At 47.6% G+C, this 14,562-nt stretch overlaps 1 protein-coding gene across 1 annotated transcript in view; it reads left to right on the top strand.

Moving 5' to 3' along the window:
- Window positions 1-14,562, top strand: part of LOC309545965 (piwi-like protein 1) — a gene marked incomplete at both ends in the record, with an annotated part of 237,750 nt that overhangs the window by 177,195 nt on the left and 45,993 nt on the right. Inside the window, 2 exons of the mRNA XM_082245422.1 lie at window positions 13,587-13,740; window positions 13,852-13,977. Coding sequence (XP_082101548.1) covers window positions 13,587-13,740; window positions 13,852-13,977 — 280 coding nt within the window. The remainder of the gene's footprint in view (window positions 1-13,586; window positions 13,741-13,851; window positions 13,978-14,562) is intronic.

Below are 14,562 nucleotides of genomic sequence, written 5' to 3'. Positions count from 1 at the left end.
TCATACGATTAATCGTGCAGCTCTACTTTCTAGTGGCGATCACTTCGGCTCGCAGGGTGTCAGAATTGGCGGCGTTGTCTTGCCGCTCTCCTTATTTGGTGGTTCACAAGGATAAGGTGGTCTTGCGACCTCATTCGTCTTTTCTCCCTAAGGTGGTCTCTGATTTTCACCTTAATGAGGACATTGTTTTTCCTTCGCTCTGTGCGAAGCCCAATCATCCTAAGGAGGTTGCATTGCATTCCTTGAATGTTGTCAGGGCGATTAGGGTATACCTGTCGTCCACTGAGTCCTTTCGGAATTTGGATTCCCTCTTTGTCCTTCCTGAGGGACCTCGGAAGGGCATGGCCGCGTCTGCGGCGACCATTGCCAAATGGATCAGACAGACCATTGAACAGGCCTATGCTTTGAAGGAACGGGTTCCACCCTTCCCTGTTAAGGTGCACTCTACTAGATCATTGAGTACGTCCTGGGCCTACCGCCATCAGGCCTCGGTGGCCCAGGTGTGCAAGGCTGCGACTTGGTCGTCGGTGCACACCTTTTCCAAATTGTATAAGGTGGATGTTCTGGCATCAGCTGATCTCTCCTTTGGCCGCAAAGTTCTCAGTGCGGCAGTGCCATAGGGGACCCTTGTTTTGTGTGTCCCTGGCTGTTGGGGTGTTTATCCCCTGGATATTTGTTTTTCCTGGGTTGTTGCTCCTGTTGAACCTTTTCTATTGCCCAAAAAGTTTTCTTACTGTGCGTGTAAGATTCCTTTCTCTGATGTGGGTACTGCGTTGCCTTTTCTGCGATTGTGTCTCCCACCCCTCATGTCTACACTGCTTTGGGACATCCCAATAGTGATGACTTAGAGGTGGCGGCGACTGTCGGAGAACGTAAGAGAAAACTGAATTTTTGTAAAATCTTACCGTAAAATTCCTTTCTGTGAGTCCTCCGACAGTCGCCGCCCCCGCCCCTCTTTTGGGGTTTTTTCTTGTACACCTACTGCTATTCTACCAAACTGAGTTGGGAGGGATCACTGCAGGGGGGTATTGACCAGTAAGACAGCCCCCATGGGTGTGTCTATGCTAAATGCTTTGTTCTTTTGACTAAGTTTTATGCCTAGCTACTCCTGCGGAGCAGAAGTCAATACCCAATAGTGATGACTTGGAGGTGGCGGCGACTGTCGGAGGACTCAGAGAAGAATTTTACGGTAAGATTTTACAAAAATTCAGTTATTTGTGCGATGCGGCCTTGAATGAGGCCCCTTTAGCTGTGCGCTTATCTAGTGTTGCAGTACTTAATCGCCGCTTGATTTGGTTGAAAAGCTGGTCGGCTGACCAGACTTCCAGGAAGACGGTGTCTGACATCCCTTATGCTGGGTCTCGTCTTTTTGGAGAATCCCATGATATATTGGTTAAAGGTGTCACTGGGGGCAAGAGCACTCTGTTGCCCCAGAATCCTAGGGGTAAGTTTTTCCGCGGTAAGCGGGGCCCCTCCTTTAAAGGAGGGGTCCTTTCGTGCCTTCAAGGTGCAGGACAAGGGAAAACCTTTCAAGGGCCTGGGTGGCCAGAGAAAGCCCTGGGCGGGCAAGCCAAAAGCCGCCCAGGCTGGTACGGCGGCACAATCCGCCACTGCCTGAAGGGGTGGGGGGACGTCTGCACGGTTTCCTCCAACCTTGGCTGCTCCGGATTCCGGACAGGTGAGTTCAGGAAATCATTCGACCTGAAGGATGCGTATTTACACATCCCCATTTTCGAGGGTCATCAGGGGTACCTCCGATTCGCTATCGCGGAGGAACACTATCAGTTTGCGGCGTTGCCTTTCGGTCTCGCTTCAGCTCCAAGGGTGTTTACCAAAGTGCTGGCTCCTGTTCTGGGCCTGTTACAGGCACAGGGCATTGCGGTCTTGGGTTATCTGGACGATCTCCTGTTAAGATAGAGTTCCTGTCAGAGCCTGCTGCGCGATCTGTCCACTACGGTTCAGACACTCCAGGGGTTTGGATGGACCATCAAAGTTCAGAAGTCGACTTTGTCTCCTTCGGTTTGGCTCCCATATTTGGGAATGGTCTTGGACTCCGCCCAAGCAAAGGTGTTTCTGCCTGAGGACAAGTTCCGGACCCTGCAGAACGAGGTCAGGGACAACGAATCCTTGTCACTCAGGACCTGTATGCGGTCCCTGGGATTGATGGTGTCAGCCTTCGAGGCGATACCGCTTGCACAGTTTCACACACGGTCTCTCTAGGCGGAGATACTGGCCGGATGGGACAGGCTTTCTCAGTCCTTGGACCTGAGGGTGTCTCTGAGTCGCCAAACCATAGTGGATCTTCTGTGGTGGCTCCAGTCCCCGGCTGTAGCGGAGGGAAAATCCTTCCGGCCGTTGCTGTGGACTGTAATTAGCACGGATGCCAGCCTGTCAGGCTGGGGTGGCGTCCTGGGCAACCTGTCTGCCCAGGGCACATGGTTGGTGGAGGAATCTTCTCTACCAATCAACATCTTGGAATTGAGAGCGATCAGGCTGTGCCTGCTCCATTGGTCAGAGCGTCTTCAGGGCCGCCCTGTACGGGTGCAGACGGACAATGCCACTGTGGTGGCTTGCATCAATCACCAAGGGGGCACCTGGAGTGCCCGGGCGGCCCAGGAAATGACCAGTATTCTGTCTTGGGCCGAGACTCGCGTCCCGGCGATTTCGGCAGTTCACATTCCGGGTGTGGAGAATTGGCAGGCCAATTATTTGAGTGCCAGAACCTGGACCAGGGGGAATGGTCCTTGCACCCGGAGGTGTTTCAAATGCTGTGTGTGAGATGGGGATCCCTGGATGTGGATCTGTTCGCGTCCCGGTTAAACAACAAGGTGGGAAGGTTCGTGGCAAGAACGCGCGATCCTCTGGCAGACGCCTCGGATGCGCTGGTGGTGCCTCGCCACCGATATCGTCTGATATATGCCTTTCCCCCGATTCAGTTGTTGTCCAGGTTCCTCCGCAGGTTGGTCTCTGAACCGAAGTTGGTGATTCTGGTGGCACCGGACTGGCCGCGCCGGTCTTGGTACGCAGACATTCATTTGGCCGTCGAGCCTCCATGGCGGCTGCCGTTACGAGAAGATCTACTGTCTCAGGGGCCGATCTTCCATCCTGCTTTACAGTCGCTGGCTTCAACAGCGTGGCTGTTGAAAGCCAGGTCCTGAGGGACAGGGGTCTCTCATCTGAGGTCATTCCTACTTTGCTCAAGGCTAGGAAAGCCTTGTCCGGAAAGATCTATTACCGTACCTGGAAGGCCTGGTGTGAATCCAGAGGTTTCCCTCCTCCTTCCTACTCGGTGGCGAGGGTGTTGGCTTTCCTACAAACTGGTGTGAACCAGCGCCTGGCGTTGACCACGATTAAGGGCCAGTTATCTGCACTGGCCGTCCTTTTCCAGCACCCATTGGCGTCTAACTCGTTGATTCGCACCTTTATTCAAGGTGTGCGTCACTTGGCCCCTCGGAGGAGGGTGCCTCTACCTCCTTGGGACTTGAACGTAGTTCTGTCTGTTTTGCAACGTCCTCCCTTTGAAAACATCAGGGAAATTTCTCTGCCTCTGCTGTCAAAAAAGGTTACTTTTCTGGTGGCGATCACTTCTGCACGCAGAGTGTCAAGAGTTGGCGGCCTTGTCCTGCCGCTCGCCTTACCTGGTGGTTCATAGGGATAAGGTGGTCTTGCGACCAAACCAGTCTTTTCTTCCGAAGGTGGTTTCTGATTTCCACCTTAATGAGGACATTGTTTTGCCTTCGGTTTGTGCGAATCCTAAACATCCTAAGGAGTTTGCTTTACATTCCTTGGATGTTGTCAGGGCGATCAGGGTTTACCTGTCGTCCACTGAATCCTTTCGGAAGTCGGATTCTCTTTGTCCTTCCTGAGGGACCTCGGAAGGGTATGGCTGCGTCTGCGGCGACCATTTCAAAATGGATCAGACAGACAATTGTACAGGCTTATTCGATTAAGGAAAGGGTACCGCCCTTCCCTTTCAAGGCGCACGCTACCAGAGTGGTGAGTGCGTCCTGGGCCTTCCGGCATCAGGCTTCGGTGGCCCAGGTGTGCAAGGCTGCGACTTGGTCGTCAGTGCACACCTTTTCAAAGTTCTACAAACTTGATGTTCTGGCATCGGCAGATGCCTCCTTTGGCCGCAAAGTTCTGTGTGCGGCAGTGCCCTAAAGGGGACCCTAGTTTTGCTGGTCCCTGGCTGTTGGGGTTGTTTCCCCCTTATTTGCTTTCCTGGGTTGTTGCTCCAGTTTAGCTTTTTCTGTTGTCCAGAGGATACCTTTCTGTTCATGGAAGGTTATTTTCTCTGACGTGGGTGCTGCGTTGCCTTTGACGGTTACGTTTCCCACCCCTCATGTCTACACTGCTTTTGGACATTCCATTGGTGAGGACTGTATGAGTGGGCGGCGACTGTCGGAGGAATCGGAGAAAGGAATTTTACGGTAAGATTTTACAAAATTTTTTTCTCCCTAAGGTGGTGTCTAGCTTCCACCTCAATGAAGATATTGTTTTGCCTTCGCTTTTTGCAAAGCCTAAGCATCCTAAGGAATTTGCCTTGCATTCGTTGGATGTGGTTCGGGCGATCATTGTTTACCTTAAGTCCACGGAATCCTTTAGGAAGTCTGATTTCCCTATTTGTCCTTCCTGAGGGACCTCGCAAGGGTTCGGCTACGTCCGCTGCAACCATTTCTAAATGGATCAGATAGAATATTGTTCGGGCCTATTCACTCAAGGGTCAGGTTCCTCCTTTCCCTGTGAGGGCACATTCTACTAGAGCCATAAGTGCCTCTTGGGCTTTTCACCATCAGGCTTCTGTGGCTTAGCTGTGTAAAGCGGCGACCTGGTCGTCTGTGCACACTTCTACCAAATTCTACAAGATTGACGTGATGGCATCCTTGGATGCTTCCTTTGGCCGTAAAATTTTGAGCGCTGCGGTTTGTTGAAGAGACATGTTTTTTCTCTTCTTGGGTTGAATTTGTTGTTCTGGGGTTAGCTCCTGTTGAGCTTTTTTTTGCCCTTTTGGCCACGTTTTGTTCTGTTCTGGCCTTGTTGGCACGTTACCGTTTCTGTTGGTTGCGTCTTTTCCCACCCCTCACACCTGCACTGCTTTGGGACATCCCTATAGTGATGAAACTTGGAAGAGCCTGCGTCTGTCAGAGGACATAAGAGAAAATAGAATTTTTGTAAGAACTTACCGTGAAATTATTTTCGGAGTCCTCTGACAGATGCAGCCCTCGCCCCTCTATTTTGGAGTTTGTCTTACTGTACTGCTTGATAAGAAACTGATTAGTAAGCTCCAAGTGTCGGAGGGTAATGTCTAGATGGACAGCCCCTAAAGGTTTGTGTCGTCCAGTAAAAGCTTTTTAATTAAGTTTCACTACCTAGCCTGCTCCTGCAGAGGGCTCCATTACCTAATAGTGTTGAAACTTGGAAGAGGCTGCGTCTGTCAGAGGACTCAGAACTTTTGTAAGAACTTATCGTAAAATTATTTACTCTATTTTCTGTCAACTATCAAACATCCCATGTTTTATTTTCTTTATAGACAATTTTATTGTGCATCTGCTCTTGAAGAAGTAGCATATGTTCTAAGAAATGCGTCAAGCAATTTATGATGCAACCTCTATGTTGAACACTCAGTTGGCTTGTACAGTATTTATCATTATTTACCTACTTGTTACATTTATCTGATTCTCTATGTAACCAATTTGTAACAACCCAGTTTCATGTCAATGTTTATGACCTTACTATTCGTGATGTACTGCATTTCATCATGTTCTTTTATTACAAGGTTTTCATATGCTGTGGTAGCCGCAATAAATATTTTTATTTATTTATTTATTTTTTACAATATGCCTTTCTGTTACTCATGCATCGTTATGACCATTTGTCATACTTGGCCCGACATTAGCTATGCTCCTCTTTCAAAGTCCCAACCTCTTCTCTCTTTTTTTTTCTATGTTTTGACAACATGCTCAAAATAAACGGGACCGCCCAAAGCGTTCCCCGGGAGTGCCAAAGCGGATTGCTAGACTCTACCCCTTTGAGGAGTCCCTTATAAAAAAAGTGGACTGTGCCACCTACAGTGGACCCTCTGGTCTCAAGACTGCTACCATGATCCCAGTGGAGGATTCCCCATCCTTTAAGGATCTGGCGGATAGAAAGGCAGAGTCTGTGACCCGCAGTATGTACTCCCTGGCGTGGTCTGCACGAAGACCGATGTTTACGGTTGCCCTTGTCTCGCAAGTTACTACGACGTGACCTGGAGAGGAAACGCCTTCCTCCTGCCTTTGAGGAGCTGTTGGACCAGCTGGTGCACGGAGATGCCTCGCTGGATGCTGCTCCTCTTTTGGGCCGACTGTCTGTTTTGGCAGTTATCCTCCGGTGTATACTTTGGCTAAAGTGTTGGTCTACGGATCAGGCCTTTAAAGAATGCCTTAACTGATCTGCCTTTTCAAGGAGATCGCCTGTTTGGGTCTACCCTGGATGACATTTTCAAAGGTCTCACAGGGGGTAAGAGTACTTTTCTCCCACAGGCTAACAAGGGTAAGGACCCGCGTCGCAGACAGGGCCCCTCCTTTTCAGAACATGAAGTTTTTTTTCGTCCCTCAGGGTCAGTCAATAAGGCAAAGTCCTTTAGGGCCCCTTGGCTGGTTCCAAGCGACCCTGGTCTGGAAAACAAAAATCTAGTTTCTCCAGACCTGAGGACAAGGCCCCTTCGGCCTGATGGTGCGCTTTCACCCATATTTGGGGTGGGGGGATGTCTTTGCCGGTTCCCGGACCTGTGGTTATCCCAGATACAAGACAAATGGGTTCACGAGGTCATACGTTCCGGGTACAAGATCGAGTTTTGATCTGTTCCACCAGTAAGGTTGTTGGACGATCTGCTTCTTTGTGCGGAGTCTCCCACGGTGCTTTTGACAAATTTGGAGATCACCATGAGAACTCTGGAGGAGTTTAGGTAGATTCTGAACCTTCAGAAGTTGTCCCTGGTCCCTTCCATGAGACTGGACTATCTGGGTCTGACTTTGGACTCGTCCTCAGCCAGAGTGTTTCCTCCTCCGGAAAAATTCCAAAAACTACAGACTGCGATTCAGCTGTTACTGTCCAGCAAATGGTCGTTCTTTCGGACCTGTATGAGAGTTCTGGGACTGATGGTGTTGTCCTTCGAGGCAGTCTCCTTTGCTCAATTCAACACGAAAATCCTCCAGAAGGAAATCTTTCGCAAATGGAACAAATATCCGAATTCCGTGAACAATCGGATCCAGCTGAGCCAGGTGGATGCCAGTCTGTCCAGGTGGGGAGGGGTTCTCGGCAGGTTTTCTGCTCAAGGAGTCTGGTCCCAGGAAGAATCCAGGTTACCGATTTAAATGTACTGGAGCTGAGAGCAATCAGGCTTTTCCTAGTCCACTGGACGGAGTACCTTCAGGGTTGTCCAGTGCGCATTCAATCGGACAATGCCACGGCCATGGCTTATGTCATTCACCAAGGGGGCACCAAAAGTGTCCTTGCGGCCTTGGAAGTGGCTGGCATCCTCCGATGGGCGGAGCACTTTGTTCCAGCTTTCTCCGCTGTTCGCATTCCAGGTGTGGAAAATTGGCAGGCGGATTACCTCAGTCGACAGACCTTGGATCAAGGGGAATGGTCTCTTCATCTTGAGGTGTTCCAGCAGTTGTGCCTTCGTTGGAGCACTCTAGATGTAGATCTGTTGGTGTCCCGGATCAACAGAATAATGCAAAGGTTTGTGGCCCGCTCACAGGACCCTCTGGCAGACGCGTCGGTGGCCCGGTGGGGTCAGTATCAGCTGATGTATGTATTTCCTCCTCTCAAGTTGCTGCCAAGACTTATTCGCAGGATCGAGGCGGAAGGGATTCCGGTCATTCTTGTGGCTCCGGACTGGCCTTGCCGAGCTTGGTACGACGGCCTGGTCAGGCTAGTCGCAGACGCTCCTTGGACACTTCCTCTTAGGGAGGATCTACTGTCTCGAGGGCCAAGCTTCCATCCTGCTTTACAGTTGCTGGCTTTGACAGCTTGGCTGTTGAAAGCCAGGTGCTAAAGGACAGTGGTTTGTCTGCTTCAGTGATTCCTACTCTGCTTAAAGTAAGGAAAACGACTTCTAGAAAGATCTATCATCGTACATGGAAGTGGTATATTACGTGATGTGAGTCTCTTGGGGTTCTCCCTCGCTCTTACTCGGTGGTTCGGATCTTGGCTTTCCTTCAACGGGGAGTTGATCAAAAGTTAGCCTTGAGTACTATCAAGGGTCCGGTTTCGGCCTTGGCAATTTTCTTCCAAAGGCCACTGGCCTCCATTCTCTGGTAGCTTTATCCAGGGGGTGCAACACTATGCACCTTCGGTGCGATCTCCGTTTCCACCTTGGGACCTTAATTTGGTGCAGTCGGTTCTCCAGAAACCTCCCTTTGTTTGCCCTATCCCAGAAGGTGGCCTTCTTGTTGGCTATTACTTCTGCACGCAGGGTGTCGGAACTGGCGGCGTTTTCTTCTCCCTATCTGGTGGTTCACAGGAATGAAGTGGTACTTCGTCCGGATCCGTCCTTCCTTCCGAAGGTGGTTTCCAGTTTTCACTTAAATGAGGACATCGTGTTACCCTCTGTGTTCTAAGCCTAAACATCCTGAGGAAATTGCATTACATACTTTGGATGTGGTTCGCGCCCTCAGGGTGTACTTGCGACTACTGAATCTTTTCGAAAGTCCGATTCGCTCTTTGTACAAGCGGATGGCCCAAAGAAAGGGCTGCCTGCGTCTTACTATTTCCAAGTGGATCAGACAGTTGTGCAGGCTTATTCAAAAAAGGGTCAGGTTCCACCTTTCCCTCTTAAGGCGCATTCTACTCGGGCACTTAGTGGTTCCTTAGCTTTTCGGCGTCAGGCATCTGTGCTTCAGGTTTGCAAGGTGGCTACCTGGTCGTCTGTTCATACTTTTACAAAAGTTTTACAACGTGGATGTGCTGGCATCTGCTGATGCCTCTTTTGGCCGCAAAATTTTGCAGGCTGCTGTTTAGCCACTTCAATACAGCGCACTTTTACCCCCTTCCTGCCCAGGCCAATTTTCAGCTTTTAGTGCTGTTGGATTTTGAATCCCAATTGTGCTGTCATGCAACACTGTACCTAAACCAAATTTGTCATTTTTTTCCCCACAAATAGAGCTTTCTTTTGGTGGTATTTTATCACCGCAAGGTTTTTTCTTTTTTGCAGGCACTGATGAGGAGGCACTTAATGGGGTGGCACTAATATGCGGCATTGATGACAATGATGGGCTGAACTGATGAGGAGGGCACTGACTGGCTCCCCTAGCACTGATTGGCATCCCAGGTGGCATGGGTGGGCATCCCTGGTGTCCATGGGTGGGCAATCCCTGGGGGCTCTAGTGGCATCCCCCAAGAGTCTGCACTGGTCATCAATGCTCTGATTACCAGCACAGACCCCCCCCCCCCCCCCCCCCCGTCAGGAGAGCCACTGATCTGTTTACTATGTGACCAGCTGTGATTGGACACAGCTGGTCACAGGGTAAAGAGCCTACATCATAGGCTCTTTACTGGAAATGGAGATGCGGTGTGTCAGAGTGACACACCGCACCACCGATCGCTGCTCTGGAACCACTTAGCTGCCTTAATTTTTTGCTATTTGACAGGTGGGAAGTGTTTAAGGGTGTCTTAGTCTCCCTTACTGGGTATTTTTAATGTGTGTGTGTTTTTTTTTTTTTTCTCCAGGTGGGTCTCATCTTGTTGTTCTGATGAGTCCTATGTTGCCTGTTTGGCTATGGTTTAGCCTTTGGGAATTATTTTTCTGCTGTTCCCACCCCTCATTTTTATGGCACTGCTTTGCGACATCCCTACCGATATGAAGATCAGAGACTGCGTCCGTCAATGAAATCTAGAGAAAATTGGATTTTTGTCTTACCGTAAAATCCTTTTCTCTGTTGAGTTCATTGAGGACGCAGTACCCGCCCCTCTATTTGAGTTAGGTTAGTGTTGTTTTCTCTGACTCTCACTATAGGATGTCCGTTTTGTATCAAAGCAGTGAGAGGGTATACCTCCTGGGACTGCCCATAGGCATAGCCAGAACTTTTTTCTGCCTAGTGTCCTAGTTTAACCTTACTGAAGATCAGAGACTGCGTCCATCAATGAACTCAGAGAAAAGGATTTTACGGAAAGACAAAAATCCAATTTTTTGACTTACTGTAAAATCCATTTCTCTGATGTTCATTGACAAACACAGCAGCCACCCCCTCTGTGGAATTTGGTTTTCTTCTGACACTGCTTGTAACAAAACTGAATGCCTATAGTGGAGTGTGGAAGTATACCCTCTGGACTGCCCCAGAGGCGTAGTCAAGCTTTTTCCTGCCTAGTGTCCTACTCCTGTAGGGGGGCAGCATGATCCAACTGTCAAGAAGATAAGGAGCTGTGCCTGTCAATAAACATCAGAGAAATGGATTTTACGGTAAGTCAAAAATCCAATTTTCTTCATAAGTTTAGGCCAATATGTAGTCTGCTATGTTTTTGGTAAAAACAAATCCTAATTAGTGCATATTGATTGGTTTATGCAAATTTTATATGGTCTACAAACTATGGCACATATTTATAGAATTTTTATTTATTTTTGTTATACTAGTAATGGTGGCGATCAGCGACTTATAGCGGGACTGACCTATTGTGGTGGACATTCTGACACTCTCGATTCACACTTGTGCGATGCGGGAAGGCTGCGGATTCTCAGCCTGTTCCCGCATCGCACCCGCACATCTGGCAGTTCACACTGCCATATGCGATACGCAGGGGGTGTCAATTGAATGTTAACGATACCCCCAGTGTGATTGCATATCGCAGTGCGATCTGACAGTTACATAGTTACATAGTTACATAGTTAGGCTGAAAAAAGACACAAGTCCATCCAGTTCAACCTATGTGTGTGTGTTTGCTTTTAACCGTACATTGTATACCCCTGTATGTTGTGGTCTTTAAGGTGTCCATCCAATAGTTTTTTGAAACTATCAATGCTCCCCGCTGATACGACTGCTTGCGGAAGAGAATTCCACATCCTTACCGCTCTTAAGGTGAAGAACCCCTTACGCACTTTAAGGTTAAACCGCCTTTCCTCTAGTTTTAGTGAGTGGCCACTTGTCTTATTGTATTCCCTTACTCTAAATAGTTTGTTCCTTATGCTAGGGTCGCCAGTACAGTATTTGTACATTGATATCATATCCCCCCTCAAGCGTCTCTTCTCCAGAGAGAAAAGGTTCAGTGCTTGTAGTCTTTCCTCATAGCCGATGTCCTCCATTCCCCTAATTATTTTTGTTGCCCTTCTCTGGACTTTCTCCAGTTCCAGCACATCCTTCCTGAGGACCGGTGCCCAGAACTGGACAGCATACTCCAGATGTGGCCGGACCAGAGTCTTGTAGAGTGGAAGAATAATCTCTTTATTTCTGGAGTGAATCCCCTTTTTTATACAACCCAGTATTCTGTTGGCTTTGCTTGCAGCGGCTTGGCATTGCATGCCACTTCCAAGCCTGTTGTCTACCAGTACCCCCAGGTCCCTTTCCATCCTAGACTCACCCAGAGGTTCCCCCCCTAGTGAGTAGCTTGCTTTCTGGTTTCTGGCCCCCAAGTGCATTACTTTACATTTTTCTACATTAAATCTCATCTGCCATGTAGTTGCCCACCCCGTTATTTTGTTCAGGTCTGCTTGCAAGATTTCCACATCCTGCATAGAAGAGATTGGCATGCCTAATTTAGTATCATCTGCAAATACTGAGATTGTACTAGATATCCCCTCCTCTAGATCATTTATGAATAAATTAAACAGGATTGGTCCCAGGACAGAACCTTGGGGGACCCCACTTTCCACACCCGCCCAATCCGAGTACTCCCCATTAATACCACCCTCTGTACTCTCCCCTGGAGCCAGTTCTCTATCCAGGTACTCACCTTATGGTCCATACCTACCTTCCTTAGTTTGTACAGTAAGCGTTTGTGGGGAACGGTGTCAAAGGCCTTTGCAAAGTCCAGATACACCACATCCACAGGCTTACCTTTATCTAAGTGGCAGCTCACTTCATCGTAGAAGGTTAATAGATTGGTTTGGCATGAACGATTTTTCATGAATCCATGCTGATTACTACTTATAATACCGTTTTCATTACTAAAGTCTTGTATGTGGTCCCTTATCATCCCCTCCAAAATTTTGCAGACTACTGATGTTAGGCTGACCGGCCTATAGTTACCCGGGATATATCTCGGCCCCTTTTTAAATATTGGTACCACGTTGGCTTTTTTCCAATCAGCTGGCACCATACCTGTCTGTAAACTATCCTTAAAGATCAAGAATAATGGTCTGGCAATCACCTGACTGAGCTCATTTAGAACCCTTGGGTACAAGCCATCCGGTCCCGGGTATTTATTTATGTTAAGTTTCTCTAGTTTAGCTCTAAGTCTATCCTCTGTTAGCCATGGCGGCACTTCCTGAGGTGTATTATTTAGTTCGGCCTTACAAGCGGGGTTCGTGTAGCCCCCCGATTCCTTTGTGAAGACTGAAGAAAAGAAATTATTTAACACTTCCGCCTTTTCTCTGTCCTCAGTGGCCATTTTTCCTTTATCATCTTTTATGGGGCCAATGTGTTCTGGCCTCGCTTTCTTACTGTTTATATACTTAAAGAATTTCTTGGGGTTCTTTTTACTCTCCTCCGCTATATGTCTCTCGTGTTCTGTTTTAGCCGCCCTGATTTCATCTTTATATTTCTTATTACACTCTTTGTAATGCTTAAATGCTGCCAATGACCCCTCAGTCTTGTATTTTTTGAAGGCCTTTTCTTTAGCTCTAATATACATTTTTATGTTGGAGTTTAGCCACCCAGGGTTTAGTTTTGCTCTTTTAAATTTATTTCCCTGTGGAATGCACTGGCCCACCCCCTTGTTAAGTATGCTCTTGAAGCACTCCCATTTTTCCTCCGTGTTCTTTGTTCCCAGGGTTCTATCCCATTTGATATTTTCTAGCAGCGAGCGCATTTTAGGGAAATTGGCTCTTTTGAAATTTCCCTAGAATTGAAAGTTCGCACATGATCGGATCGCACAAGTGTGATCCTGATGCGGCTGAAAGAGTCATGTGCGAGTTTGGTGCGGATACAGTGCGAATTCAGCCATACAAAGTGTATGGCTGAATTCTCATCCGCACATCCGATCGCATGTAATGAATGTAATAATGAATTACATGCGATCGCCGCACTCGAAATAATGTTAACCGGCCCTAACACGTTTTGACACTTTTTTTTTTTTTGGGACCAGTGACATCACTACACTGATCAGTGCTAAACATGTATAAAGTTACTGTACTAATAACACTGGCTGGGAAGGGTTCACATCTAGGGCGATCAAGGGGTTAACAATGTTCCTAGCCTGTGTTTGTGTGTTTAACTGTGTGCTGTTTTTACTAGGGGAAGTAATGGATTCTAGTTCAGAATCCATTTCTTTCTGTGGCAATATTACATATGGCAAAGTGCCCTTGGCTAAACTCTACTGATTGTGAGTTTTGTTCCTGCTGGAAGATTAGAAGTCAAAATGACTGAATAATATCCGTGTTTTTTGTTCAGGTGCTCTCCATGCTTGGTTTAAATGCAATGGCTTTCTACCCAACCGTATTGTCATTTACCGTGATGGTGTGGGCGATGGTCAGCTAAAGACCCTTGTCAGCTATGAAGTGCCACAGATTATGGACTGTATCAGGACAGCAGGCAAAGATTACACGTAAGGCTTAGTTTTATTTGCCCCATTTAGTGTGTAATAATCTAAATGGCATATGTTTTCTATTTAACATGTTGTGTGATCTTTTTTTTTTTTTTTATACCCCTCTCTTAGCCCTAAACTGACAGTTGTGGTGGTTAAGAAACGAATCAATGCCAGATTCTTTGGTGTTCTTCGTGGTCAGCTCCAGAATCCACCTCCTGGGACAATAGTTGATACTGAAGTCACCAGGCCTGAATGGTACCTGGCAGGTTCTTTTTTAAAACTGTTTCATATACATTGATGCATTACCTAATAACTACAGACTGCTTTGTTAAACTTTTTATAGTCTGAAAGATACTGACTTTAAAAAAAAAAAAAAGGAAGATTATTGGTATAAAAAATGTAAGCACTTTACCACCGGAGGATTTTGCTGTCTTACGTCCAGGCCAATTTTTGCGATTCGGCACTGTGCGACTTTAACTGACAATTGCGCGGTCGTGCGACGCCATACCCAAACGAAATTTACGTCCTTTTTTTCCCACAAACAGCTTTCTTTTGGGGGTATTCGATCACCTGTGCGATTTACTTTCTCTAATGCTCATTGACAGACGTAGTCTTCTTGATTCTCAAGAGCTGGGTTATGTTGTCTCCGCAGGAGTAGGACTAGGCAGAAAGACAAAACGTTCTGGCTCCACCTTAGGGGCAGTCCCTGAGGGTATATCCTCCCTCTCTCTGCTACAGGGAATCAGTTTTTTTCTGTCTAGTCAGGAGTAAGGACCTAAGTTCCTTGCTGGGATCTTTTGGTCCTGGCAAGATTTTTTTCTTTAGAAAAAAACATTTTTT

Source organism: Pelophylax lessonae (genome assembly GCF_965119305.1).
Source record: "Pelophylax lessonae genome assembly, chromosome: 2".
Classification (NCBI taxonomy): domain Eukaryota; kingdom Metazoa; phylum Chordata; class Amphibia; order Anura; family Ranidae; genus Pelophylax; species Pelophylax lessonae.
This window is presented reverse-complemented; position numbering and strand designations above follow the sequence as displayed.